The sequence below is a fragment of the Podarcis pityusensis genome, assembly GCF_964106645.2.
Source record: "Podarcis pityusensis genome assembly, chromosome: 8".
In the NCBI taxonomy this organism is placed as follows: domain Eukaryota; kingdom Metazoa; phylum Chordata; class Lepidosauria; order Squamata; family Lacertidae; genus Podarcis; species Podarcis pityusensis.
The window spans coordinates 14,963,619-14,990,659 of record NC_138033.1 but is presented as its reverse complement, the minus strand read 5'-3'; the positions used below and the strand labels follow the sequence as shown (position 1 = coordinate 14,990,659).

At 49.1% G+C, this 27,041-nt stretch overlaps 2 protein-coding genes across 6 annotated transcripts; one reads left to right on the top strand and one right to left on the bottom strand.

Moving 5' to 3' along the window:
- Positions 1-1,449: 1,449 nt before the first annotated feature.
- On the bottom strand, positions 1,450-10,501 carry LOC308484121 (uncharacterized protein). Of its 4 annotated transcripts, none has more exons than XM_081018706.1 (3): positions 10,368-10,501; positions 6,813-6,899; positions 1,450-3,900 (listed from the first exon to the last, which is right to left on the bottom strand). In XM_081018706.1, exons 2-3 carry the CDS (start codon positions 6,891-6,893, stop codon positions 1,729-1,731), a joined length of 2,253 nt encoding a protein of 750 aa, XP_080874832.1. In that variant the 5' UTR covers positions 6,894-6,899; positions 10,368-10,501; the 3' UTR covers positions 1,450-1,728. The 4 variants fall into 4 exon arrangements, with proteins under 4 accessions (XP_080874832.1, XP_080874831.1, XP_080874829.1 ...); XM_081018705.1 differs by having other exon boundaries at positions 10,285-10,403; XM_081018703.1 differs by lacking the exon at positions 10,368-10,501 and adding an exon at positions 10,068-10,278.
- SMG9 (SMG9 nonsense mediated mRNA decay factor) lies at positions 10,346-26,937 on the top strand. 2 transcript variants are annotated; one of them, XM_081018970.1, is made up of 14 exons: positions 10,346-10,520; positions 13,026-13,182; positions 13,267-13,341; positions 14,300-14,543; positions 16,457-16,554; positions 16,844-16,956; positions 17,798-17,909; positions 18,523-18,618; positions 19,104-19,189; positions 20,453-20,559; positions 21,347-21,454; positions 21,717-21,842; positions 24,256-24,400; positions 26,164-26,937. In XM_081018970.1, the coding sequence occupies exons 2-14, from the start codon at positions 13,039-13,041 to the stop codon at positions 26,240-26,242; spliced, it is 1,533 nt and encodes a 510-aa protein (XP_080875096.1). In that variant the 5' UTR covers positions 10,346-10,520; positions 13,026-13,038; the 3' UTR covers positions 26,243-26,937. The 2 variants fall into 2 exon arrangements, with proteins under 2 accessions (XP_080875096.1, XP_080875097.1); XM_081018971.1 differs by lacking the exon at positions 10,346-10,520 and having other exon boundaries at positions 13,119-13,182; positions 14,283-14,543.
- Positions 26,938-27,041: the final 104 nt, after the last annotated feature.

Sequence of the window (27,041 nt, the reverse complement as noted above, 5' to 3'; positions counted from 1 at the left end):
TACTCCCCTGGAATAGAGGTCACTACATATCAAACGATTACCGTATTTTTCGCTCTATAACACGCACCTGACCATAACACGGACGTAGTTTTTAGAGGAGGAAAACAAGAAAAAAATATTCTAAACGAAACAGTGGATGTATGTTTTTTGTGGTTCATGCTGTGGCCACAGACATGTGATCTAACGGTGAGTTTGGGGTGACCCAGTGCAAAAATCCTGAGGATCCATGTGGATCCGTGCTTTGTAACCACGTTTTAAGTGGGGAGGGAAGGAAAAGCACTCAAGGGACAAGGAGCACACGTGGGGTGTGTGGAGAAGGATGCTGCTAATAATGCAGGAGAGGCTCCTCTCTGGCTTTGCTCCTTTAAAACAAGCAGGCTCTGCTTCTCTCCCTCCTCCCCGGCAAGGAAACCACGATAGTAACCACTCTGAGACAAATCAAGAAAAATTGCGACCAACACTCTCCCCCAACAAGCGCAGTGAGGTCAAAACACACACACACACACACACACACACACACACACACACACAGAGAGAACTGGCCTAAAGTCGCAGGGGCACTGGGGGAGTGAACGGAAGCAAGAGAAGGAGAAGGAGCCCTCACACCACACAGAGTGTCAATTCTAAAGTCACAGGGGCGCTGGGAGAGTGAAGGGGAAGCAGGAGGAGGAGAACGATAGCTCAAGCACACACACACACACAGCCCCTACAGTGGCTAATCCAAAATCGGACAGCAAAAAACTGCAGGCAGGGACAGAGAGCGGGGGTTGTTTTAAAGCAGCCAACTCCCGCTCTGCTTCTCTCCCTCCTCCCCGGCTCCGCTAGCTGACAGGAGCCGCTTACACCCGCTTTGCTGTTTCAAAGCGAGCCACGGACTGCTCACGGCTGCAGCAGATTCCCCCACCATCTGTAGGCATTCGCTCCATAACACGCACAGACATTTCCCCTTACTTTCTAGGAGGAAAAAACTGCGTGTTATGGAGCAAAATTTACGGTAATTAAATCTGCATTCATGTGGATACAGAAAATGGCAATGGGCTGGATCCACAGTAGCTCTACCATTGCCATCCCTAGTTTAGGTACCTGTATTGAAAATAACTTACAATATGAAAAGAAGCTGTTGATTGCTTCATTGGGGGCACCTTTGAAGTCAGCCCAAATGTGTTCTGAGACTGCTGAGCTGCTACACCAAGGACAGCCAATATGATGTGTTCCCCGCCCAGGTGCTGTTGGACTCCAATTCCCATCAGCCCTGGTTACTCCAACCAATGGTCAGGGATGATGGGAGCTGGCCCCTCCAGGTAACTCTGTGCCTCACGCTGCAGCCCATGCCTTTCTGAACAATCCCAGCCTACACACCTCAGCCTACCTCTTGTGAACACAACCCACATAAGAAACGCAGGTTTCTGCTACCACACAGGCCTCCCCCTGCAGGTAAGCAAAGAGTGATGGACTCAGCATCTTTTGCTGTTTTAATTTTCACAGTCATAATTACATGGGGGGAGGGGAACAAAACAAAAGAAATACATCCCAACAGAAACAAGTTAAGCTTCACAACCAGTAAACCGTGTCAGACTAACGCTCCCCCGAAAGCAGCAGCCATTTGTCTTCGGTTCCCCAGACATACGAGGCAAACCGCCAAGGGACTGGTGGGCGAAAGGCTGGGGGTCCACTCTCAACAGGACCTCCAGATATTCCTGGGGCCCTGACTGAGCGAGCCCACCTGGCTCAGCTCGAGGGGAGGAAACCTGAGAGGGTGTACACCCGCAGGCCGGGCCGCTGGTTCCTCACGTGGTGCCAGAGGTAGCGGGACAGGCGCCGGAAGCTGGCTCCACACGGGCAGCTGAAGTGGGCCGGGCGAGGGTGGCAGGAGCCGTGCCTGGCGAGGCCCGTGTGCCCTTTGAGGGACTTCCCACAGGCCGCGCAGATGAAGAGGGCTTCCTCCAGGTGCTGCAGCTGGTGCCTCAGGAGGTGCAGCAGGCCACGGAAGGAAGTCCCGCATTCGCACAGGAAGCCCCGCCCTCGGCGCCGGGGCCACTTCTGGTGGGCGCGGAGCTGGGATACCCGGCTGTAGCGTGCCCCACAATCGGGGCACCGGAAGCCCCACGCAGTCCTCCTTCGTCTGGCCGGCTTCCGAACCCTTCTCCTCTTGGAGGCCCGCCGCCTGTGGCTGCTGAGGGGGCGGCTCACCGCCGCCATCTTGGGGCCCCTCGAGTCAGGGTCCACTTCCACCACGATGAAGTCCTCCTCTGCCGCCGCCACCACTTCGGCACCGTAGGCCTCTGGGCCAGCCCTCCCGTTTGCCTCCCACGGCTCAGAGGCCACAGGGATGCCGCCACCCATGTCGTATTCCAGGTCCAAGACCTCAGGGTGGTCCCCCCCGGACGTGCCGGGGACCAGGCGGACAACCACGGAGCCTTTGGGGGAAAGGCTGGCGGTCGCCGGGGGTGATGGCTGCTTGTTTTGTTGACACGGGTTTGGCACGTACCCCGAGAACTGCACGGTGGCGGCCTGGGGCTCTTCCCAAGCCCCGTTCCCGTCGCAGGCCAGATCTGTGCTGTCCAAGGTCAATGCGTTCCCGTACGGGACGGTTATAAACTGCGACTCTTGGTGCAAAGGGACCAAGTGGAGGGTGGCCAAGTCCACAGAAGAAAGGTGAGGGTCCGGGTCCAGATACAGCGTGGATGCACCTTCCGAGGTCTTGATGATCACCTGCTGCATGGGGCTGGCCTCCGCTTGGCCGTCCATGACAGCCCCCTGCTCGTCCGCCTGAAGCAGCACAGTCCGGAGGAGCGTGCAAGGGTTCTGGGAGACCCAGCCGGCGGCGAGGGCGGCCTGGTCCTTATTGACTCCGCCCAACTGAAGGGAGCTCAGGCTCACCGGAGCGTCCAAAATGGCCGCCTGCTCCTCGGCCCGGAGGAAAAGAGGCCGGAGGGCGTTGACGTTCCCCTGTCTGTCGAAGAGGGTGGCCTGCACCTCCGCCTCGTCGCCGTCCAGGATGATGATCTGGTTGTCGGCGTTCATGACCGCCGGCTGGAACAGGCCCCCCGCCACCTGGCCTTCCAAGATGGCCTCCTGCTTCTGCCACGGCTGCAGCAGGGCCACGCCGACGTCCCCGTCCAAGATGGCCACCGAATGCCCCGGGTGGGCGGGACCGAGCAGGCCCTCGGTGGGCGGAGCACTGGCAGCCGGCAGCTTCCTCTGGTGCTTGGAGGACTTCCGCTTGCCCGCCTTCTGGGCCCGGGGCGCCTGGAGCCTCTTCAGCTGCCCCGGAGCCTCCTGCGCAGCCGGCAGGCCGGACGCGCCTTTTGCTCCCAGCTGCGTTTCGGCGGGCTTGTAAACATAGGCGGCTTGGGAGGCGGGGGAAGTGGAGAAGGAGGAAGAAGAGGAGGAGCGCCTGCACCCCTTCCTGTGGCAGACCTTGATGCCCTTCCGCACCAGCTTCAGGTGCCACTTGGTGTGCCGGGCAAAGTGCTCTGGGTGCAGGAACCGCTTGCCGCACTCCAGGCAGCGCAGCTTGCGGGGCGGGGAGCGTGCGCGGGGTGGTGGCGCCACAGGCTTCTGCAGCTCCTCTTGGGCATGGTCCTTGAGGTGCTGGGCGTAGTGCCACTCTTCCATGAAGACCTGCAGGCACTTCTGGCACTGGTAAGCGCCAAACGCCGGGCTCCCAGGGGTGGCGGGAAGGCTGGGGCGCAGTGGGCAGGGGTACAAGGGAGGGATCCATTTTGCGCAAGCGGCAGACCGGGCGGAGGGGGAGGCTGGCGGGCGCTGAGCTGGGAGGCGCTGAGCAGGCCGGGCCGGGCGCCGGGTGGGGAGGTAGAAGGTGAAATAGGCCTCCCCGTCGTCATCGCTGCTGGAGGCATCCAGGGTTTCCCAGGAGAGACAGTTCTTGGCATTTTCCTGGTGGTGGAAGGAGAAAGAGAGATGTTAAGAGAAGATGTTAACACCAGACACCATTCCTGCTTACAGATGTAGGCTTTGTTTGGAAAAATAGGACGTTGTTTGGAATGAGCTGATACAGGGGATCAAAGCTTCAATAGGGAATGGGACATATATAGACTGTATTTAAAAGAACACTGTAATCATTTGAGTTCTTTGGCAGGCTTTCAGTAACTCTTGCAACGTTACAAAGACGGTGGATATTTTGGAGGGCCATATTGTGGAAGAACTATAATATGCAGTTGATTTAGACATATAAAGGGCCCACAGAGGGGAGGAGGGAAGTTGTAAGATTTGGAAGAATCTTGTTTGGTTTAAAAATTTAAATGTGGTAGATGTGAAATTTATTTTGTAAAATTAATAAAAAATATTTCAAAAAAATAAATAAATAGAATGAGTTGATACAGAACGTAGCAGGCTATTAATATCTACATATGCTTAGGATAAAAAAAACTACATCAATTTATACAGGGTGAGTCTTTTAAAAGAGGCCCCGTGGAACATGTGTACTCTGTGTCCATGGGGCCTTTTTTAAAGGACTCACCCTGTATAACGGTGTCCAAACGTCTTTCAAAGAGGGCCAGATTTGATGAAGTGAAGGGCCATGAGGGCCGACCAAAGGGTCAGCTAAAGTTGTTATCCTTTTTTTAGGATTGAGGTTTAGGATTTTACCCACACGTTTTTGAGCTTTTTTAAGGGTTGAAGTTGTTAAGGTTTTTTTTTTTAGGATTTTGCCCCAGGAAATAAACTGCCATAGGGGTCAGATTAAACCGACCAGTGAGCCGGATTCGGCCCCCAAAATGGACTTTGGACATGCCTGCTGTATAAGAATGCATGGGAGTATATTACAGTGCATTTTTGCATGTATATATATTTTCCCTTATACACATCTTTGTTTTTTCCCTCCTCTCACTTCTCCCCCTTTTTTCTCCATCACTTTATTCCTTTATAATTGAAATACTTTCAATAAAAAACAACAACACACCAGACACCATTAAGCATCACATGCTGCAGACACATTTGTGCGCACGTCACAATTCCAAATTTGGAATGGTGGGAGGAGGAAGGGAACAGAAGACAAGTATTGAGCATTTCTCAATCCACTCAGCATTTCTCGATCTACTCAGGACTCTCTCTCTTAAGTTTCTAGCCTTATGGTTGCAAAATGCAAGGCTTGGCGGACTCTTGGGACACCAAGAGTAATTTTGTCGGATGGGATTTCTGGCAGCTGTGGGTCACTTGCTTTTCTGTTCTAAAACAACATCCCCAAGTGGTCAACAACAAAATCACAGATCAAAATAAAATCATCCAAAAAAAGTCAAACCAGTTATAAAAAGAGAAGTAAAAGAAGCAGAAAAAGGAGAAAGAACTAACCCAAACCAAACATGTTTTCAAGTAACAGAATGTGATTAGAAAATGAATGTGAGAATCCCAAGCCTATGTCTGAGATCCTTGGCAGAAAAACACCTTGACCCCATGGGCTCTCCTGCCTAGTTTTAGTAAGTCGTGGGGGAAAGTGAGGCTTCTGCTGAAGCCCAGAGAATGCCAAAAGGTTTGTATGGAGCGTATGATTATGTATCAGGATTTATACTGCAATCCTATGCATCTGTGGCCATCCAGATGCTGTTGGACCCCAGCTCCTGTCTGCAGAAGCCCTTATGGGCAAAGGCCAGGGATTTGGAATCTAACATCTGGAGGGCCACAGGTTCCCCATTTAACCTCTAAAAGATTTGGGACGGAGAACACTGCCTAGTTCAAACAATTCCTGAATGATACACTAGCCCACCACCTTGCTGAAGCTAAGCAGGTCTGGGATGTATCAGGGCCTGGATGGGCGACCTTAAAGGAACCACAGGGATTCCACCTTCAGTTCCATCGATGGAAGAAAGGTGGGGTATCAATGTACGTAAATAAATACAATAAACCATTTCCCCCTGAGAGTGGACTACGGCCTTGCTCTGCACACACTTCTGAAGGAGACCAAGATAAAAACAAATAGGTTGAATCCAGCTGTATCCAAAGTTAGTTGCATTAATTTCCATGGGTATAAGTTAGTCCTGCCCATTACTTTCAATGGGCCTACTCTGAGCAAAGCCAACAATGGACTCAACCCAATATTTAGTAGTGATATGCTTGTTTCTCAAACGAATCAAAGGTTTATTCTTGACAATCCTAAGAAGAATGACTGTGCAAAGCAAACCCAAGTTATCCCCATGTAAAAGATACAAGACAGTGACTTGCATTTAAGGCTACTGCTCAAGTTCATTGTGGGGCAAAGATCTGCATCACAGGACTGCCAGCTCGCTGCTCATGCTCTTCACCACTATAAGCAACAAGGCTTAATTTAGGGTAATGGGGATTATTTAAAAAGCAGAATATTTTTAATAGTACAGTCATACCTTGTGTAATGTTTGCTTCACGTTGTGGCTTTTCGGGTTACGAACATGGCAAACCCTGAAGTGTTTACTTCTGGGTTCGCCACGCATGCATGCGCAGAAGCAATCTGTACACTTCGCACATGCGCTCTATTGTGTTTCGCACACATGCAGTAGCAGCGCTCTACTTACAGATTTTTCAGGGTGCAAACGGCACCCCGAAATGGATCGTGTTTGTAAGTAGAGGTACCACTGTATACTTGATGCTCCATGTAACCTTCTGGGTTAGTGTAAGGTAAACAGCTGGCAAACACACAGAATTTAGACAAAATGCAAGATTGGGGTGAGTGGGATAGTACAGAGAAGAGTGCAGAACCCCAGGTACCCTCTGCCTCTCATACCACCCTCATAAGCCACGTGTTGGTGCAGATCTATAAAGACGAAGCAATTTGGATATCCCCACACCACAGGGAGAAGAGCTGAGACCCTGTTGCATACCAAGTGCAGAGGCAGTTCATCCAGAGACCCATCTTCCGTCAGTTCAATTTCAGCTCCAACATCCATCCCTGCCAAGTCCATAGCGCCCTGAAATGAGGAGAAACATCTTGAACGATCCTCGCCTTCTCCTGAAAAATCAGAATTCACAACTGCGGGCCGTGTCATATGGGAAACTGATGCACCCCAGACAACAAAATGGGCCAACCTGCTGAGCTTGGGACAGTGGGGAAAGGAGAACAGAAAAGATGACTCTGCTGATCAATTCCAGTTGGGCCCATAGGGCAAGACTGAAAGAGGGACCCCGGAGTCCTGGATCTAGAGAGCCCCCCATGCCGCCAAGGCCACAAGCTCTCATACCAAGCAGTTGCAGCTGCATTATTGGGCTGTAGAAAAAATGCACCTTCCCCCTTTTCCATATAACTTTTGTTCCTAAGCAAACATGCAAGCTCCACCAATTCCAGGTTGCCATTTTGAGAGATTCAGCAGCAGCTTCTTGACAACTCATTGCAGTATCTGACTCCCAGTCTCCCTGCTGCGCTAGCCCTTAAGCCAGCCTTCACAAACTTGGTGCCCCCTCCAATTGCTTTGGGCTACAACTCCCAGTCCCATCAGATGGGTGTTGTAGCACAAAACATCTGGAGGGAGCTTCAGGTTGGCCAAGGATGCCTTGCACTCAAATGGAAACAGAGCCATGCACATTTTAGGGAAGGGCCACAGCTCACTGGTAGAGCATTTGCATGAAGGTTCAATCCCCGGCAGCTCCAAGGAGGGCTGGGAGAGACCCCCCCACCTGGAACCCTGGAAAGTCACTGCCAGTGTAGACTGGCACTGGTCTCTGTGGCCCACAAGCTTCTTCCAGGTGGTCTACGGCTCATTAAAATGCAATTAAAAACCATGCGGCGTCTGGCACAGCATGTTACAACTGCTACAGCAAGCAGGAAAATCATTAAGCGGTCCCCCAAGACCCTCTGCAATTTTCAAGTGGTTGGAGGGGCGGGGGGGGGGGGGGAGATATTTAGGAAGCACCAGTGCAGCAGGAGCTAGTTGGACCAATGGCCTGACTCACTAGAAGGCAGCTGCTCCTGTTCCTAACCTAGGAGTTCTGATTACGTGCCTTGAACAGCAGATCTGGCTGCCATTCCCACAATTAAAGCTCAGGAACTGCAGTTCACAAGCGTAACTCTGCAAAAACAAGGAGGAGACTGAATCCAGACTGTAGACCAGAGGGAGGTCACTGGACCACCTAGCTCCTGCTGGGACAGCTGTATGAAGGTGTGCAGCACTAGATGGGCTCCTGCTTGCGGTAATGGTGCAGAGATCCTGGCCATGTGCTGCAGCTGTTGTTTTTTTTGGGGGGGGGTGGGACATAACAGCACACCATCAGTTGATAAAGCAGTGCGCATGCCACACAAAACGGAAACCCTCTTTTAGCTCCACTGGGACCAGCAGAATGAATGGCAGAAACCCCCACCCTGGGTGGAATGAGACTCAATGACAGGCAGAGCCAACTAATCCTCTAGCTTTGTCCCCCTCCTCCTCCCTGCTGAGAGTGCAACTCTGAGTCTGGGGAGGAGCAGGAAGCTGGCGGCCAGTGATTCCCCTTGGACTAGCAGTAAGTAGGAAGGCATGCAGCTGGGGCAGGCTGGAGTCGGTGGGGCAGCGCCCCATTCGAGCAGCCTCCGCTGCGAATCAATTCCTCTTCTGCGTTTTATACAGAAGGGGCGAATCCAGGCCAGTTCCCCTTCCAAGCCCCGCCTAGCATCTAACCGCAGGCATTTTTTCTCTGCCTTGCAGGGATCGGGTCGCCTGCTGGCTGCGGGCGCGCCCCCTTCCCCCCGGGCTGCAAACTTGCTTCCTTTTGCTCCAGTTCGACCTTACCAAGGCGTGTCCCGCAGGCCTCGCCGCTGCTCCGGGCCAGCCCAGCAGACCCTCCCGCATGGTGCTCGGAGGGCGGCGCCCCGGGGCATCCGCAAGAGCCCGCGCTCCGGGGAGCGCCCGCCGCACGCGACCTTCTGCACCGCGGCCGCTGCTCTTCCTACTGCGGCGGCCGCCGCCTCCCCTTTTGCAAGGCGCACGGCGACCGGCCGGAAACGAGCCCGGAGATTGCTGGGGAGGTGGGGGTGGCGACGGCGCAGAGGCTGCTGGGAGTTGTAGTCTTTCGATTCCTTTCCCCTTAACCCTCCCAGCCAAGCGCTTTCGGGTGACCTGCGGAACTCCCTGCCCCGTGCTCCGTCCCTCAGCTTAATGGCGCCGCAGGGTCGCCTGGGACTCACCACCCTTCGTGGTCCCGGGGACCTTTACCCCCCCCTCCAAGTCAGGATGCTTCAAAGCCCGTGGGAGCTGAAAGGCACCCTGCACATGCTCTGGAAGTACTTGTAGAGTTGGAAGGGACCGCGAAGATCAACCCGCTGCGAGGCAGGAATCTTTTGCCCAACGTGGGGCTCGAAACCTGAGTCTCATGCTGTGAACAAAGCTTCTTGGATGGGGCAGAGTCAAAGACTCCGAGGCACCCTTTTAGGACTGGTATTACCTATTCCAATCCAACTCTGAGCCCGAGCAAGGCTTCCGGGGGCGGTCTTTTGTTTTTCAAGGAACCGCAGGGCTGATCAGGCTTTACGAAGCTGTGGTCCATTCGGATTGAGGGAAAGGAAGGGTGTGAGAACAAAGCGAGCCTAACGTGGATAAGGCTGCTGCGAGTCTGGATCCTAGTTGGCTGCTCTTGTTTTCAGTCTCCACAGAATTCTTCTTCCCGGAGCGGTTTTTTGCTGCTAGTGTAGTATTGTGACACCTTCCCTCCCCAAAGGGGGCTCAAGGAGATGCTTGTGTGCCTTTTGTGAATTTCCACATTTGATTTGGATTTAGCTTAGATTGATTTAAACGGGGATTCAGGCAAATGCAGGAAGAAAAAAAGTTTTTAAACTGAAGACACGATTGACCTGACGCAGCCTGTAGCTCAGTGAGTCCCCCTACTCCAGAGTAAACGAGTTTATTGCACTGAATGCTGTATTGAATTAGGCAGCAAGGGGTTGTTTTTAGTTTTTTTGGCTACACACTTCTACTTATTTTTATGATCTTATTTATTAACACCACCAAAATACTCCCCTTCTGGCAAGTTCTAGTTAATAGCTGGGGGGAAAGTTTTGTGTTGCTATTATTATTATTATTATTATTATTATTATTATTATTATTATTATTATTATTTTCTGCTCCAACCATTACACGCCACTACCATTCCAGGTGGGAAGCCCCGCCTACCCCATTCGCCCTGCCTGGCCTTTTGCCTCGCTCTGGTTTCTCGCCCCGCCCCCGGAATGAGATCCATCTACGCGTGTTATTCGGTTCTGACGCATGCGCACAAATGAAACTACTTCCGCAACGCTGGTTGGCAAACGAAAGGCTCCGAAAGCAGCGCTGCAATGCACACACTTGCCGCAGACTGAGCATGCGTCAATCCAAAGCCAACGGCGCTCACCCGTCCCCGGAGCGAGAAATGACGCCCAGCGCATGCGCGTTGGCTCAAGCAACGGTGGCCGATGAGGTCCGCAACCCTGCTACCTTCCGAGATGCGCTGATTCGCAGGACCGCGTTCCAACCGGCATTCAACGAGGTGTTATCGCCGCCTAAGGCTACCTTCTGCCTCAAGGGACGCTCGGAGGATCTCTTTCCCGCGTAAGCGGGGCTGCTGGCTTTTACCGCCCTGCCGCTCAGGTATTTCTCTGGGACGGAGTGGGTAGTTCCGGGTTTTGCCTTAGTATCCTTCCGCTTCACGTTAAAATGAGTTTGCGGTATCCATCCGCTGGTTGTTGGATCTTATTTTCCTCTATATCCCTCCGCTGTATACTGCATTAGTGACGTTAAAAACCGAATTATATGAGTGTATCCCTCCGCCAATTAATATAGTCCCTTTGCTTGCCCACCCCCACCCCCCGCCCAGAACAACAACCTATGGTTAGACCTTGGGTAGAAGCCATGACTTCAGACCTGGAGACTTTCCCTGTAAATGGAGGTGGTTAAATTAATAAGTTGTGAGACACTCTGCACATGCTCCGAAGCATTATCATTTTCATGTGCCTCCCATGCTCCATTTGTACTCTTATTTATTTATTTTTAAGCAAGGCATGTTTACTTTGCTCTTTGTCCCTACAAGCTTCTCTTTATTTGCATGGAAACTTTAAGCGGACTACTGTAAATCCGTTTCTCTTCCTCCAGGTTGCTAACTCATCTCCATCTTGTCCTCTGCGGCTGCCTGTTGAGGTGCTTAATGCACAGCTATAATGAGCACCGCAGGGTTGGTTTCTCACATTTGAAACGAGATCCGGGAAAGCTGCTTTACATTGGCTGTGTTCAGACATTGCAAAAATAAAAAGCAACAGCAACCATGGTTTACTGTGACAATAACAAGCCTCCCCTCCCCTCAGGCTGGTATACCCCTTGTTTATCTCCCAGCGTGGACATAAAGAAGCTTATGCTTCATGTTTTGATCATCCACATCATGCCATATTGTCCATGTTAAGCTCAGCGATGGTGTGTTTGAAACAAAGTCACTTCACACTGCGGCTTAGGGAACTAGCTTGAGTTTCAGCAAACCATAGTGACCTCTACATATTTTAGGCTGCAACTGTCATCACACCCAGTGCTCATGGGAGTTGTAGTCCAGAACATCTGGAGGGCATCAGGTTGGGAAGGATTAAACATAGTTTGGACGTAATGCTGAAGCCAAAACTGGTAATCAAAAACTAGAAGCAAAAACTCCTGATCTTCTCGTGGCTATCACTGGGAGGGAGGCTAGGTTTATTCCAGCCATGCTTACTCATGGCTTAGCTTTATTCTATCTGGATGCAGCCATTGAGACAGATGAGTGTTTAATCTAGGCCAGTAACCTTAAAGTAATTTGCTGATCCAAGTCCCACTTTTGATCCCAAACTGCAACATAGTGCCAGGTTCAACACTCCCTTCCTTGCACTTGGTCACCTTAAAGTGCAAGCAGGGCCCTTATATTTTTAATAATTGCATGGAGGAGGGAATTTTGATAGGTACAGAGGAGAAAATGTTGCGCCTATCGGAATGTATACAGCACAGCTCTTTAAAGATCAAGGAACATTTACAAACATTTATATGACGCTCTTCAGCAAAGCTTCCAGTGGTTTGTGAAGCCAAAGAAAAATTCTGAAATCAAAACAAGGGAGATTCTTCCACTGTCAAACAGCTTTTGCTGTCAGAAAGTTCTTTCTGATGTTTAGTCAGAATCTTTTTTCTTGAATTCATTGGTTCGGGTCCTAGCCTTACAAAAAACAAAACACCACCTTTAAAAAGCAACAACAGTGGTGCAACTCACCCAATGGGTGAAGGCAAATGATCCAGCCCAGCGCTGAGTGGCAGCCGTTGTTCTTAAGTCCTCAGGTAGGGTCTTTCCTAGTCCTGCCTTCGTGTTTGATTAGTTCTGACATGGATGGAACCTGAGGCTGCTCTGCATCCTCTTGCTGAGCTGTGAGCCCACCTTAGAGCAGGTTTCAGGGCCTGAGGCCTTTGAATTATGGCCCAAATTCCTATATCTCAAGAGGTATGGATTATGCCTTGGGAAATGGATGGGTAGGTTTGTGGTTGAAACTCAGTCGACTGGACTTTCAGAGGCAAGGGAAGAATATTCGATTCCAAGTTGTACTTCTGGTCTTCTGGTTTTCATGACTGATAGTTTACAGAGGAAAAAGCAATTCCCACTCCCTGTTGGTTTTTGGAGCATTTTTAATAATCACTGCGTGTGTGGGCATTGCACATGCTGCTTCTCAACATTCAGTCACACCCCAGCGTGACCAAGAAACAACCCAGTGAAGGGTTGTTCAGGTACGGCAGGTATAGTTGAATCCAACCCTCAAAGGTTTCTCAGTATCGCCCTTGATCTGGAGAAGGACACCTTCTTCTATACACATATTTTACACCTCAGCCACGTTCTCCCAAGCTGAGACCCCAGGCAAAGGACTCATGATCACAATGTAAATAGGAAGAGAGGCCTTGGCAGAGCCCTTTTCCTTTGTTATATTTCTCTGCTCTATGCTTGCATCTTTCTGACCCTTCCCCAAAACCTTCTGTTTGAGTGTCTCTTAGCATCCTTGCGGAAACAGGTGACAATTGCTGTTTATGTACTCAGACTAAAGTTTGTTTCTCAGATATTACTATTATTTATTCAGCTTCTTAACTTGTCTTTCCGCCTCCCAGGTCCTGCTTCCACATGTCCGAATCGGGGCACAGCCAGCCTGGGCTGTACGAGCGCCGTCGCCGCTGGAACCGTGACAAGGAACTGGGTCACCAGAGCCTGTCTGGGCCGGGCCGGGATCGTGACTACGTCCCCTGGGATCGCGAGCGAGACCGGCGGGTAATTTCCACGCTTTGGCTGCGGTGGGAATAAGGTAAGGGAGCGACGTGGGTCCCCAAGTTGACCCTGTTCTACTCCTTGTAGGACCCAGTGGATGAGCCGGTGGGAACCGTGATGCAGAAGACACCCATCATCCTGGCCAAGCCACCTGCAGAAAGGGTAGGTTGGGAGACAAAATGCCAGCATGCTGTGGCCTGATGGGCCTTAGTCCCCTGCTCGATCCCATGGTTGCCCTCCGAAGAGGCCAGTAAGCTCCTGTGGCTGCTCTCGCTTGCTCCTGAGCAACAGGCCTGCCATGCAAAGCTTAGCTGAAGTTATTGACACTGTCACTCATCGACAGTTGATATTTAATAGAAAGCTTAGAGGTTAGCAGCTAGGGCTGGGCTATTGTTGAGCTTATCATTTATTTATTTTTCATTTATTGTATGCTGCCCTTCAGCCAAAGATCACAGGGCGGTGGGTGGGTAGATGGGGGCTGTTGTTGCTGTTGTTTTTTGTGTCTTTATTTTAGATTTTGTGATGCGGGAATAGTTTTGTGTTTCTTAATGTTTTATTTGTTGGTTACTTTTGTTCGTCGCAATTATTTTCCCCATGTTGTCAGTCACCTTGAGCATGGTGCGAACTGTGCAGAGGAGGGGTACATATAAAATTATGTACTCTGATCTACTTCCTTAAGTGGAGAATTCTGTGGACTTCTTAGCTGCCAATTCTTTCTTTCCTTACCTCTCTGTTTGAAAAGGGATTGGGGATTCAGACAGACAGACAGACAGACACACACACACACAGAGAGAGAGAGAGAGAGAGAGAGAGAGAGAGAGAGAGAGAGATTGATTCCCTCCTCTTCTCATTTTATCTTCTCTGTGTGAATTTCCCTTTTAGAAGTTACATAGGGTGAGGTGGAGGAACAAGGAATCTGGAGCGTAGACACCCACAAGAGAAGGGACTCCTCTTTTCCACCCCGGCTGTTTTAGGTAGCACAGAGGTCGGGGGGGGTCATGTGCCCAGCTCTGGGAAGGAGGCAGTGTTGCATTTGAGCCAATGAGGCTGTGCTCCCGTTTCTGGCCGAGAGAGATGTTGGATTTCGGCCTCTGTGTCCTCAGCCTCTGTGTCCTCACAGTCCAAGGGGACCCCAACCCCCACTCCTGCTCCAGCACCTGCCGCCGCCCCAGCCATAGAGAAGCCCATTGTGCTGATGAAGTCGCGGGAGGAAGGCAAAGGTTCCGCGGGGGCAACGGAGACGTCCGCTCAGCCCCCCGCTGCTGTTGCCAAGGTGGAGAAGGAGGGCCAGCGCCCCACGCAGCCAGTCTACCAGATCCAGAATCGGGGCATGGGCTCAACTGCACCCAGCAGCGTCATGGACCGTAAGTCACGAGAGATGGCAACTTCCGGAGGTGTAGCCTCATTGGCCTGTTCCAGACTAAAACTTTGGGTGCTGCAGAGGCCAGCTGTGATTAGGCGAGAAGGGGCATGGAGGAAGTATTAGGGCCCAATGCATTGTCTACACGCTGCATCAAATACAGTGGTACCTTGGTTTAAGAACAGCTTAGTTTATGAACAACTTGGATTAAGAATGCTGCAAACCCGGAAGTAGGTGTTTTGGTTTGTGAACTTTGCCTTGAAGGCAGAACATGTTCAACTTCCTGTTAAGTGTGTTCCATTTGTAAATTGAGTCCCCTCTGCTATGGGAAAGCACGCCTTGGTTTAAGAACGCCTTGATTTAATAATGGACTTCCGGAACGGATTAAGTTCATAAACCAAGGTACCACTGTAAAATTAACCAGTCTAAGGCCCTGATTTGTAATAAACTCCCATGAGAGACAGAGTGCCAAGAAGCACCCCTGCCAGTCAGGTATGCAAAGCATCTCAAGAGTAAGATTCTAGTCCACTGTGTCACCGGGCCTCGTGAAGTGTGCTTTGGTGAATTGGCCAACATAACTGAATACAGTGGTACCTTGGTTCTCAAACTTAATCCGTTCCGGAAGTCCGTTTGACTTCCGAAATGTTTGAAAACCAAGGCACAGCTTCTGATTGGTGCAGGCTCCCCGGGAACAATAGCCGACAGCCGCATTGGATGTTCGGCTTCCGAAAAATGTTCAGAAACTGGAAAACTTACTTCCAGGTTTTTGGCATTTGAGTACCAAGGCGTTTGAGAACCAAGGTACCACTGTACATCCAGCACTTTGTGTGGCCACCCAAAATAAAGGCACCGGCATCAACCTGAGAGGGTGACAACGCAATCCGATGCACATCTGTTCAAAACTATAAGTCCCATTGAGTTCATTGGGGGTTAATCTGAGGTAAGCGTGCAAAGGATTGAGTCCTGAGTTAAGATGCCTAGATAAGCCCTTGCACAACAATGGACTGACACTCTGGAATCGCCAGCAACTCAGAAAGTTGCACCATTTCTGACTTGGTGTCCATTCCATTTGCATTGCTGTAGGATGGTGGTGGGGCTCAGGGCAGCATGTTCACTCCCCTCCCAAGTCACTGTTGCCCACTCTCTTGCATGCTTTGCACATTTGCCCAGAGGAGTTGCCACTTGTCATTGCTTGCATACTCGAAAGGGGGTGACTGAGCAAGCAGTGATAGGAAGAGGAAGAGTGGCAGGACCAGGAAACTCCGGAGGGTGGTAGCAGGTACTGTGGGCCTCAGCAGATGCACAGTTATATCTGTCCCTGATACTGGCCCTGTACTTACCGAGCAAAGGGAGCTCCAACCTTTGCGAAGTGCTGTTAAATGGGAAGTCCCACACATTGTGCTAGGCACCAATGGAGAAATCTTGCACATATCCTCTCTTGGGTGTATGTGCTGTGTCTTCACTTTTAATCTGGCAGTGGGGTGGTTCGTAGGTGTAAAAAGTTTGGGGAACACTGTGCTAGTCCCTGTGACTGGGGGGGTGGGAACTTGGAATTGTATGGGAATGTCTGGCGAAAGTTCAAACAAGAAGTAGGGCAGAGCAGAACTTGGGAAAGTCAGACTCACCTTATGAAATGCCTAGAAAGAGCTGCAATATTTAATGGGGAGTAAATGGGACTTTTGAAAGCTGTTAATGATCACTGCCCGTATTTTGTTTATGGGTTATTGGAATGACTTCACTGGAATGCGTTGTTTTGTTCCATTAGGCCTTTTTCACTTTTTTTGTAAGCTGTTTGGCAACCTTTTTTTAATTTTTTCATTAAACGACTAATCAGTTAAATAAATAATGATGCACTTAACCTTTATGTGGGACTTCTCACCTGGCCCCTGTTGACCTCTGACCCTCTTGCCATTCCAGCTGTGGTTGGCCAGGCCAAGCTGTTAGCCCCGGAGAAGATGAAACACAGCATCAAGCTGGTGGACGACCAAATGAACTGGTGTGACAGCGCCATTGAGGTACTGTGAAAGTCCAGGGGCTTCCTACTGGCCATCTTTTCATCTGCCCCCCTTCCTCTTCCTGCAGCTTTCCTGCGCTCCCCCAGTAATCCCACTTTATAATTGCTCGGCACTTGTTCTGTGATCAAGTATGCCTGCATTGGGGATGGGTTATTTCTCTGGGAACATTTCTCCGCGCTGAGAAACGATGGTAACAATACCTAGATAATCCCTCTCTTTAAAACTCCTGTGATTTCTGTCCTAGCTGGTTATGTTTTACAAGTGTTTTCCCCCCTCTGTCCCACATTAGTATCTCCTGGACCAAACGGATGTGCTGGTGGTTGGGGTGCTGGGACTGCAGGGCACAGGCAAATCCATGGTGATGTCACTGCTGTCCGCCAACCAGCCTGAAGAGGATCAAAGGTAATTTGGGGGCTTGGCTCAGGGGAACCGTTAACCACAACTGCAGAGTCAGGCTGTTTCATGCAAAGGGTTGGGTGATGAAGTTGAGAGAATGAATAAGGAAAGTAGTTGGGGGGGGGAGACTTCCTCTGTTGGGAGATCCTCTTAGCTGTTTAGGGGGTGGGGTTGCCTGAAGATGCAGGGCAATGCACCTTGCGCATGCTGAAAATAAAGCTTTGAAGATTATCGCCTTGTGATTTTGATTGGCTGGAGACATTATTTGACGCTGAAGCCTTAAGCCAAATAACTGACCGATTCAAGTCAATATGTAACATTCATCCTCCACCTCCTCTTAATGGTTTTTATCCCCTATCCCCTCTGCCCTTAAGACTCCTTCATCTGTTTCTCATTTGTGTACTTAGAATCTTTCCTTCAACCACCTTGTCTCTGAGATATCTGCCCCTTAGATTCTCTACATCCCAGAATCTCTTTCCAGCCCTAAGCTTGCCGTGTCGCCGTCGTCATCAATTTATTCATTGCCTTCTACGCAATCATCTCAACGTGATATACAGTCACGACAGTAAAAACAGTTAAAACACAGCCTCATGAATCTGTTCCTGTCCCCAGTATCTAAATAAGATTATAATCTCTGCTAAACTGACAGCTTTTCTTTCCCTCACACTGACATGTGTGGCTGCAGACATTTTCTCATCTTTTTTTCTTTTAAGCACTAGGAATGATTGAACACTGCATGCCTTCGCACCAGCTCAGCCAGTCAGTGATCAGTCTTCACTGCCACAAGTGGAATTCAATATAGATTTATCAACTTTGCTTTCTCTTTCCTGCCAATCCTTTCTTCCAGAACCTATGTGTTCCGCACTCAGAGCCAGGAGATCAAGGAGCGTGGGGGCAACCAGACCAGTGGCATCGACTTCTTCATCACCCAGGAGCGTATCATCTTCCTTGACACTCAGGTCTCTGCTTTGGTCATCTTTCTGCAATTGCCTCCGACTATCTTTGGAGAATTCTCCATGCAACTTTCAGTAGACCCTGGATGGGTTTAAATGCCAGACCTTCATTGCCTTGCCCCAAATACCTTTGTTGAAAGATCTGTTTGTTTTTGTTGTGAGATTGAAGCTTATTTAATCAAGGCAGCTAATCTTTAAGGCAGTTTATAACACTTCTCTTCCACAAGACATCTGTTACCAGAGTGTGGGATAGCAGGACAGAGTAGCTAGTCCAGTCTGGAGAGCAGAAAGTGATCCACTGGGTTTGTTAGATGGGGTACAAGAAAGGAGAGATTGGAGCTATGTGAGTACCAAATTTGTTGAGCATCTAGGTGAGTGAAGAATGACAAAACAGGTAAGAATATGAATTGGTCACGTTCTCAATTCACAGGATATAATGTTTCATCCATGATTGTTGAGAAGGAGTTAACATCGTTCAGTAGGAAAACATAGTGTCCTAGGAAAGGACTAGCTTTAGCTAAGAAATGAGGACTGACAACAGGGTAGCCTCAGGTTAGAAATTAGGGTGAACAAAACCCTCCAAAGGTTTTTTCCTTTCTCTCCCTCTCCCTCTCTGTAGCCCATTCTCAGTCCCTCCATTCTAGATCACTTGATCAACAATGACCGCAAGCTGCCTCCGGAGTATAATCTGCCTCATACCTACGTTGAGATGCAGGTAGGGACCATTTGTATGTGTCGGGTGATGGTGGCGGATGTGGATGTTAGGGAATAAGCTGCAGAATCTTCACCTGGCAGATGATGGGGGTGAACCTCCGTATAGAGACAGGTAGCTCCCCTGTCCCTTTGGTCCTCACAGTGCTAAGGCATAAGTGAAAACAAAGCTGGAGAAATGGGGAATTCCTGCCCTTTTCAAGCCAGCTTCCTGGCTCAGTTCTGTTATTTTCTGTAATCCTTAGAATATAACTCGCCCTCAATTCTTTTTTCATTGGCCTTGTCCCTTCAATAAACTCGTCTGACCCCATATAATGCCAAAGGATGTTTCCCACCAAAAGTGCGGCTGGTTTTGAAGCATGGTGCTCTCAGCACAGGAGCAAAGGTGTCCTTTGGCCTGTGTTCTTGAGAGCATGCACAAATCAAAACCTTGTACCCTGAGATCCCAAGCCCTGACCCGTCTCCTACTCACATCTGCTTTCCTTCCAGTCCCTCCAGATTGCTGCTTTCCTCTTCACTGTCTGCCATGTGGTCATCGTGGTACAAGACTGGTTTACTGATCTGAGCCTGTACAGGTGAGACATGCTAGTCACACAGCTGTAGGAAACAGAAGAGTCAAACCAAAGGCCCTAGGCCGGGCTTCCTCAAACACGGCCCTCCAGATGTTTTGAGACTACAATTCCCATCATCCCTAACCACTGCTCCTTCTAGCTAGGGATCATGGGAGTTGTAGGCCACAAACATCTGGAGGGCTGAGTTTGAGGAAGCCTGCCCTAGTGCCTCAGGGTCAGGAGTTAAGCCCCTTCATTTTTCTGCTGCCTAAGCAAGAGGGCTGGGCATAATCTTTCCCTTCAAACCTGAACCTGAATTCTACATTTGGGTAGCATGCAACTTGTTCCCAGAAGTGGTGATTTTGCTACCTCTATAATTTAATACAAATAAAGCATAATTTCTTTTGCATCTGGGAGCTGCAGAGAGGTGCCATCTATACCGGATGCTGAAGATATGACCCTCTGGGCACTGGGAATTTTACTCAGTCGCTAAGATTTCATTAGGCATTGGATTTGGGTGTCTTTTAACTGGAGATTACTAGACAAAATATAGGACCTCATGTTCTTTATATATGCTGTTACCAGTAAGTTAAGGGAATTGATAGATTTCAGATAAGCACTAGGAAGTCCTCATTTTGTTTCCTAAGCTCTGAAGTTGTGCGGGTATATTTGAAATTCCAGAGATTTCAAAAGCTAAATTTTAGGGCTGATCTTGAGGAAAAAATCGCAGTCTTGAGAATGGATTTTTTCTTTTGGTGACTCTCCTGTTTGTTGGTACTTAAAATCCTTGAGAAAAACCCAGTATTTCCGAAAAGTCAGTATTTTGCGCTATGCATTTTGAAGCGCTCTTGACAAGAGGAAAAAATGTTTGTTTTGTATTGTAAGTTCTGAGTGTATGTCTGATAGCGATGGGCTGGTTGGGTTTGGTCCATTTCAGACAGTACAGGGGTATCTGTTTCTGTGGGTGCTAACTGGCCATCTTAATGCCAACCAGTAGGAGCTAGCCCAGTATCTCTGGATGAAAGAAAAAGAAAAATGCCTCTTTCACCTTCATGCTTCTGTTGCCATCGTTAAAGCTGCTCCAGCTATTTGTGTGCTCAGAATTGGTATCACTTTGTTTCCCTTGCAACAGCAAAAATTTTAAAATGGCTGGTAGCAGAAAGATCCTGCCGTATTTCCATTCTCCACCAGAGGTGGGACAACGTCTATTCAGACGATGCTTCATCTTCCTTATTCATTGCAAAATATTATTCCTAGTCTTCAACCGCTGCTGGCTTTTTGTTGCAGGTTTTTGCAGACAGCTGAGATGGTAAAGCCCTCCACCCCGTCTCCCAGTCACGAATCCAGCGGCTCCTCTGGCTCGGATGAGGGCACAGAATACTACCCGCACATTGGTACGAAACAGCATAAGCACGTCTTTATTGGGCTGGATCCTCACCCCAGTATCCTGTCTCCAAGAGTGATTGCATCTGGCCGGATCCTGTGATGGCCTACAGCCGACACCTGCTCAAAAGACCTCCCTAAAGAAAGATAAAATTACATCTGGGTACTCCCAATGAGAGCAGCAACTGGTGGCCAGGCATAGCAGCAGTTCTGATTTTCCACCAGACCTCTAATTCAGGGCATTGTGGAAATTTAAGTGGCCTCCAGCCATTTGGTGCTGCCTGGATCACAACCAGACAATGTCCCACCAATAAAGGAGGGAGACCACCAGAGAGCTCTTTTTCCTGGGCCTCATGACACCTGGAGCTGGCCCTGGGATCTGGAGTGGGCCGTGGGGTGGAAAGCAAAGGATGGTGGGGGGTAGAGGCAGAGACCCAAGGGCCGGAGAAGGAATGGGATGGTGAAAACAAGGGGCAAAGCAGAAAGAGGCCACCGACGGCATCTTAGTTGGCGTTTCCTTGTTTCCCCATCTCTTCTCTTGAAACACAGCTGAGGTTCCCCAAGCTGCAAGCTTGTGTGTTTATGCAGCGTCCTTGTAGACATGGCAAAATAACGCCCACAGCGGTTAACAGCTGCCAATTCAGAAATCTGGAGAGACAACTCCTCTTCATTTGAGCGCCACAATTGGATGAAGTTCTGGTTTAGGGTGGGGATGGCCCTATTTATTCTTGTTTAGATTTGAACAATTGGGACAGGCACATTTAGGACATCTGTAAACGTCTCTCTCTCTGTGCCTAGTTTTTCTCCAGAACAAAGCCAAGAGGGAGAACTTCTGCCCCCGGAACCTGAAGCAGATGCACCTGGTTATTGACAAGATTATGATGCACTCTCACCTGAAATATAAGGGTAATGTGCCTTTTTCCAATCTATTTGAAAGGCCAGATTGTGGAGCTTAAAATAGCTCGAAGATGAAGCCTGCCGAAGGAGGCGATGTAGAGACTTGGGCTTTCTCATGCATACCAAATACAACAGGTTGCTGACCCAGTCGGCCAGCAGGCAGCAATGACTTCCTGGCTGCCACCTCTTAAGCCCCGGAAACCCAGAAAATCGTATTTCCTGTTATCTGAAGACAGTTCGTCTGCTTAACCGCACTGTTTCTTTCCACCAGGCACCCTCTCCATGCTGGAATGCAACATATTTCCTGGCCTTCCTCAAAGTTACCTGGACTCAGAGGTCAACCTGTTCTTACTTCCATTTATGGACAGCGATTCGGATGATGCTCTGCCCAGGGCAGGTGAGTAGCTGGAGCTGTGTCTCCAGCCCTTTGGCTTGATATTTAAACAGGTAGAAGGGCTGAAGCCCCCACTGCCTTCTGCCTCTGGGCAGCTTCCTCTTCAAACTGGTCCCCAACATAAATGAATCCACATTTAATATTTAAATCACCATGTGAGCAGGTAAGGGATGCATGCTGATTGACTCAAGCAAGAGAGCAGGGCTGGTGCTCAGCAGCCATTTCTGGTATTTTGATTCATTATGAGTTTGTATTGAATGGCACTGTTTGCTGAACTCGTTTTCTGCTTTATTTATACACTGCCATGCTTTAGATATGATTACAGTGATTGCAATGTTTGCTGATTTTTTTTATATTGCTACTGCGAGCCACCTCGAGCACAGCGTTGTTGTTTGAAAAGGCAGATACAAATACTAAATCAAAACTGAAAAAGAGAAGCAATGCACAGCATCAGTCCTACATCAGCCTTAGAAATGCTTTCACCTGCCTACCATTTTCTTTTTCATATGAATTAGCTGCAGGTGGCTCCTGGGTGGAAGATGGGATGGGGATGGCAACAGGCTTAGCTCTTTTGTGCGCTCAGAATCCTTCCCTTCCAGCGATCTGCCAAGTTAGTTCTCTCAAAAAAAGAGCTTAACGGGATGCGGTGGTATTCCACTTTTACTCAGAGTAAACCCATTGCAATTGATCATGTCTATGTTAGGTCCATTAATTTCAGTGGGTCTCATAATAATAATAATAATAATAATAATAATAATAATAATAATATCTTTATTGTCATTGCCCCCTTCGGGGACAACGAAATTACTTGACTGCTCCATAAAAACACTAATTAAACAATACAGTATAATACAGCAAGGGAGATTAGATGACTTTCAAAGTCCGGGCTTCCCATTCAGGGCCGAGATCGCTCTGGAGAAGAAGCTGTTCTTAAGACGGCTCGTTCTTGTCTTCATCGTCCTGTATCTCCATCCCGACGGCAGGAGCTCGAAGAGACAGTGACCAGGATGCGATGGATCTTTTACTATGTCCAGTGCCTTCCTATGGCACCTTGTGGCATAAATCTGCTCTAAGGTGGACAGCCAACAATGCTCTCTGCTGCCTTAACAACCCTGCACAACCCCATCCTGTCCTGGGTAGTACAGCTTCCGTACCACACACATAAGCCATAAGTGAGCACGCTCTCAATGGCACAGTGATAGAAGGCAAGCAGCAGTTTCTGCGGAAGATGGTTTTTCCTTAGTATTCTCAAAAAGTACAGTCTCTGCTGCGCCTTCTTCACAAGCCCCCTTGTGTTGACACTCCAGGACAGATCCTCTTGTAATTCAATGCCCAAAAATCTACTCTGGGTAACTTGGGATGCGGGTGGCTCTGTGGTCTAAACCACAGAGCCTAGGGCTTGCCGATCAGAAGGTCAGTGGTTTAAATCCCTGCAACGGGGTGAGCTCCCGTTGCTTGTTCCCTGCTCCTGCCAACCTAGTAGTTCAAAAGCACATCAAAGTGCAAGTAGATAAATAGGTCCCGCTCCAGCGGGAAGGTAAACTGCGTTTCTGTGCGCTGCTCTGGTTTCACCAGAAGCGGCTCAGTCATACTGGCCACATGACCTGGAAAAACTGACTGCGGACAAACGCCGGCTCCCTCGGCCTCTAAAGCGAGATGAGGACTGCAACCCCAGAGTCATTTGCGACTGGACTTAACTGTCAGGGTTCCTTTACCTTTACTTTTACTCTGGGTTGAAGATAGGCTTTTACTAGAAGAACAGTTGGGGTGGGGAAACTGCAGGAAGGGTAGGCTTTAAGAGCACATTTCATTGCCTACCCTGTTTAGCCAAAATAGCAGAATTATGTTGCATTAGTGATTTAGGTTTCTGCATGGATTGCGTATAGTTCTGCCCTGATACGAGGAATTGCAGCAACCCTGGAGCACAGAGCAAAATCCATCCACTGAATTTCCCACTGCTGCTCCAAATAACACTGCAACCGGCATCCCCAGTGTGCTGGGCTGGGGGCAGGTTTGGATTGTGTGAAGGTGTCCCTCCATCCAGCTTGTGCCTGTGGAGTTGGTGCCAGTTTAGTGTAATCCACTGAAAGCCCCCAAACACGGTGTTCCATGAGGGGCTGAGCCAGCCCAGGACCTCTTGGCTTTTCGGGCCAGTGCAGCAATTTGCCTGCCCTTCCAACCCAGCCAGATGCGGTGATGGCCCCATCATGGCTTGAACTGCCACCTCACTTACACCAGGTAACAAATCACTTGCTTGCTTTTTCCTCGCAGGATCAGTTTTTTTTATAATTTGATAGGTTTTTTTTCCTCTCTCTTTCATTACAATTCCTTTTGGAAAAGGGCTGTTTACATTCTGGTGAAGGCTCCAGATGCCCCAACGGATGGAGTAACCCGCCTGTCTTCCTTTCCTTTGCAGCCCCTGGGAGCAGCCCTCTCTTCTCCCTCCTGCCTGGGTACAAGGGGCACCCCAGTTTCCAGTCTTTGATTGCCAAGCTTCGGAGCCAGATTATGTCTATGTCCCGGCCTCAGCTCTCCCACACCATCCTGACCGAAAAGAACTGGTAAGAGAGAGAGAGAGAGAGAGAGAGATTTTGGTGGTTGAAGTAGCATAGGAGAATAACTTAAGAGGGGTCTTAACTTGGTGGGTTGCAAGGCCCATTGAGCATCTGATCAGCCATCCGTTCTCGTCAGGCAAGTCGCTCTCCCCGCTAATGATTTTATGTAATTAAATAACGTTCCAGCTTCCCCATCGGCAAAGTATGCTTCTGCTTTCAAAAGCTCATGTCACAATAAAGCTTAATTTTGATGGTGCTAGGTTACCTTTTGAGTTTAGCGAGTTAATGTGTCATCGCTTTATGTGCTGGCAGATGCCTGCCTTCCAGGAAGCGTGACAAATACTGTGCCTTTTGCACCACCCGGTCTTGGCTGGGTTCAGACCCCAGATCTGAGCGTCCTGTTAATAATTCCCTCGACCCAAGGTCACCCAGCTGAGCCTGTTACATAGGGGAGGAAGACATATTTTGCATCTCTGTGATGTCCACACCAAGAAAGGTGATACAGACCAGAATCACATTACCAGCCTTCTAGTCCCCATTCTCTTATCTTAAAACAATATTTTCTTTCTTAAAACAATGTTTCTTGTCACAAAACCACAAAACCTTAAGCTTATTGCAAAGTTATAAAAGCTCAAAACAACCAGCACCTATCACAAGCAGTAAAACCACACTTCTAACAAAGCCATAAACTTAAACGTGTTGTAAATTACTAATTGCTCCCAATTAGCAAGAAAAGTTTGTTTTCACAGAGATAGGAACCTGTGCATCAGACTCTTTAACTGGCAATTCTGAGATGCATATACTGGACATTTTGTGATGTCTAAAAGTACCGGTATGTTATTCTGAAGACTTCCGCTCAGAACAGAGCAAAAATTGCTGTATAAGATGTACCTCGTCCTTTGAAGTGGCTCCATCTTAACCTTTTCATGTGATTTAAGAGGATTTCAAACCTAGGGGTGTGAGAGTCAGGAATGCCTCTACTATAAACACAATGTGAGTTTCACTGCATAATGAAAGCTGCCTCACTCCTGTGAGTGTGCATACTCTCAGTCTGTTGTGCACTATATAGATCATCCTCAGGAGATGCAAGAGGTAAATTTGCCATAGTAAATGGAGTTGCGGGCAGCTGGGTAGCGTTGTGAGCCACAGTGCATTTTAGAGGGGCCCCAGTCACCCTTATGTAGGAGTGAAAAGCCTGCCCTTCTCCTGTTCTGGTATGCCAGAGAAAGGGCTGCCAAATTTCCTTTGCATGCAGGCCCACTGCACAAGTGGATTTCAGATGTAAAATCTGCCTTTGAAGGAGCACATTTTGTATATTAAAGCAAGTTTCTAGCTCTCCTGCACACAGAAATTTAGAAATAGGATGTGGCTGACAAAAACTTGAAAACCTGCGTTTTGTCTATGTCAGGCATGGATTCTCTACCCTGTTTTCCTTCCTTCCTTCCTTCCTTCCTTCCTTCCTTCCTTCCTTCCTTCCTTCCTTCCTTTCTTTGCATGCCTCGGTTTTCTGGGGTTTTTGTATCTTTCCAGTGTGCTCCTTCTCCCTTGTTACTTGCTTCCAAAAATTTAACACAAACACACACACACACACACATATCTGAGTATCTGCCAATTGAAAGTAGAAATAAATAATATACGTATGCAGATTAACTTGCCATAACATTATGGGTATTGTGAGGCTATTGTGGAACAGAGCAGGTAACTCAGTAGGACCCAGTTTGCCTCTGGGCTAAAGCTGACTGCCATGTTCCTTTCCCTCTCCTGGGCAGGTTCCACTATGCAGCTCGCATCTGGGATGGTGTGAAGAAATCCTCTGCTCTCTCCGAGTACAGCCGCCTGCTGGCCTGAGCGTGACATCCTCGCATTGGTAGCTGCCAAACAGCAGCCAGGCTCCCCCCACCCCCCAAGCTGGGTGGGCCAGGGCATCTGAGCCGGCGTCCAGAGGCACAAAGCGACGTGTGTCTCCCAGAGAGGGAGCTGTAGGGGGTGGGCACTAGCCCTCCTTCGGTGATGCTATGCAAGTTTCAAGGAGCAGAAACACAGGATTGTGTGGTGTCCCTACTGGGCCACCGTACTGCCTGCCGCCCAGCATGGGTCTTGCTCCGTGTCTCTTAGGGCTCCGATTCCCACCTACATGCAAAGACGGGAGAGCTCTGCATGTCTTCTCATGGGCTGCAACTCCCTCCAGAAAGCAGAAGCCAGTGTAGGAGTTATGACAGAACCACCAGTAACCTCCTCCTACCCTTCTAAGCAGGAAAAATAATATCTCTGCAATTGCAGTGGTGGGTCAGAGCAAAGGTCAGTGGGGAGCGAGAGTTGTTGCTTTGTATATGTTGAGACAGTACTTCCCTGTAGTTGAGTGTGTTGCTCATAACCTTCCATTTTGAGGGACGTGGACCCCGACGCATCTCCCCCTCCTCAAGTCTCTGCCCCTTTCCTCGATCCAAGCCTAGCTTTCTTGTTCCTGCAGCAATGTGAGTTAAGAGTAACTTCTCTTTGGGGAATATGACATTCTTGTTTAATAAATTGTTCGTCCCGTTTCACGTTGTGTGTGGCTTTCCCTCCCAAAAAACTCTGTACTGCCTCCATTGTTAACAGTATCTCTAGTGTGGGTATGCACAGATGCCTGTATGTTGAGCATAGCCTG

What these genes read in the sequence shown, in the direction of transcription:
- LOC308484121 (XM_081018703.1), bottom strand. Translation starts at nt 10,256, where the DNA reads ATGCTCAGTCTGCGGCAAGTGTGTGCATTGCAGCGCTGCTTTCGGAGC. An exon ending in GGCCAGGCAGGGCGAATGGG is followed by an intron (nt 6,900 to 10,067) that starts GTAGGCGGGGCT and finishes TCCTCATTTCAG; the next exon opens with GGCGCTATGGACTTGGCAGG. An exon ending in ATGAACTGCCTCTGCACTTG is followed by an intron (nt 3,901 to 6,812) that starts GTATGCAACAGG and finishes TTCCACCACCAG; the next exon opens with GAAAATGCCAAGAACTGTCT.
- SMG9 (XM_081018970.1), top strand. Translation starts at nt 13,039, where the DNA reads ATGTCCGAATCGGGGCACAGCCAGCCTGGGCTGTACGAGCGCCGTCGC. An exon ending in GGTGTGACAGCGCCATTGAG is followed by an intron (nt 16,555 to 16,843) that starts GTACTGTGAAAG and finishes GTCCCACATTAG; the next exon opens with TATCTCCTGGACCAAACGGA. An exon ending in TGATGCTCTGCCCAGGGCAG is followed by an intron (nt 21,843 to 24,255) that starts GTGAGTAGCTGG and finishes TTTCCTTTGCAG; the next exon opens with CCCCTGGGAGCAGCCCTCTC.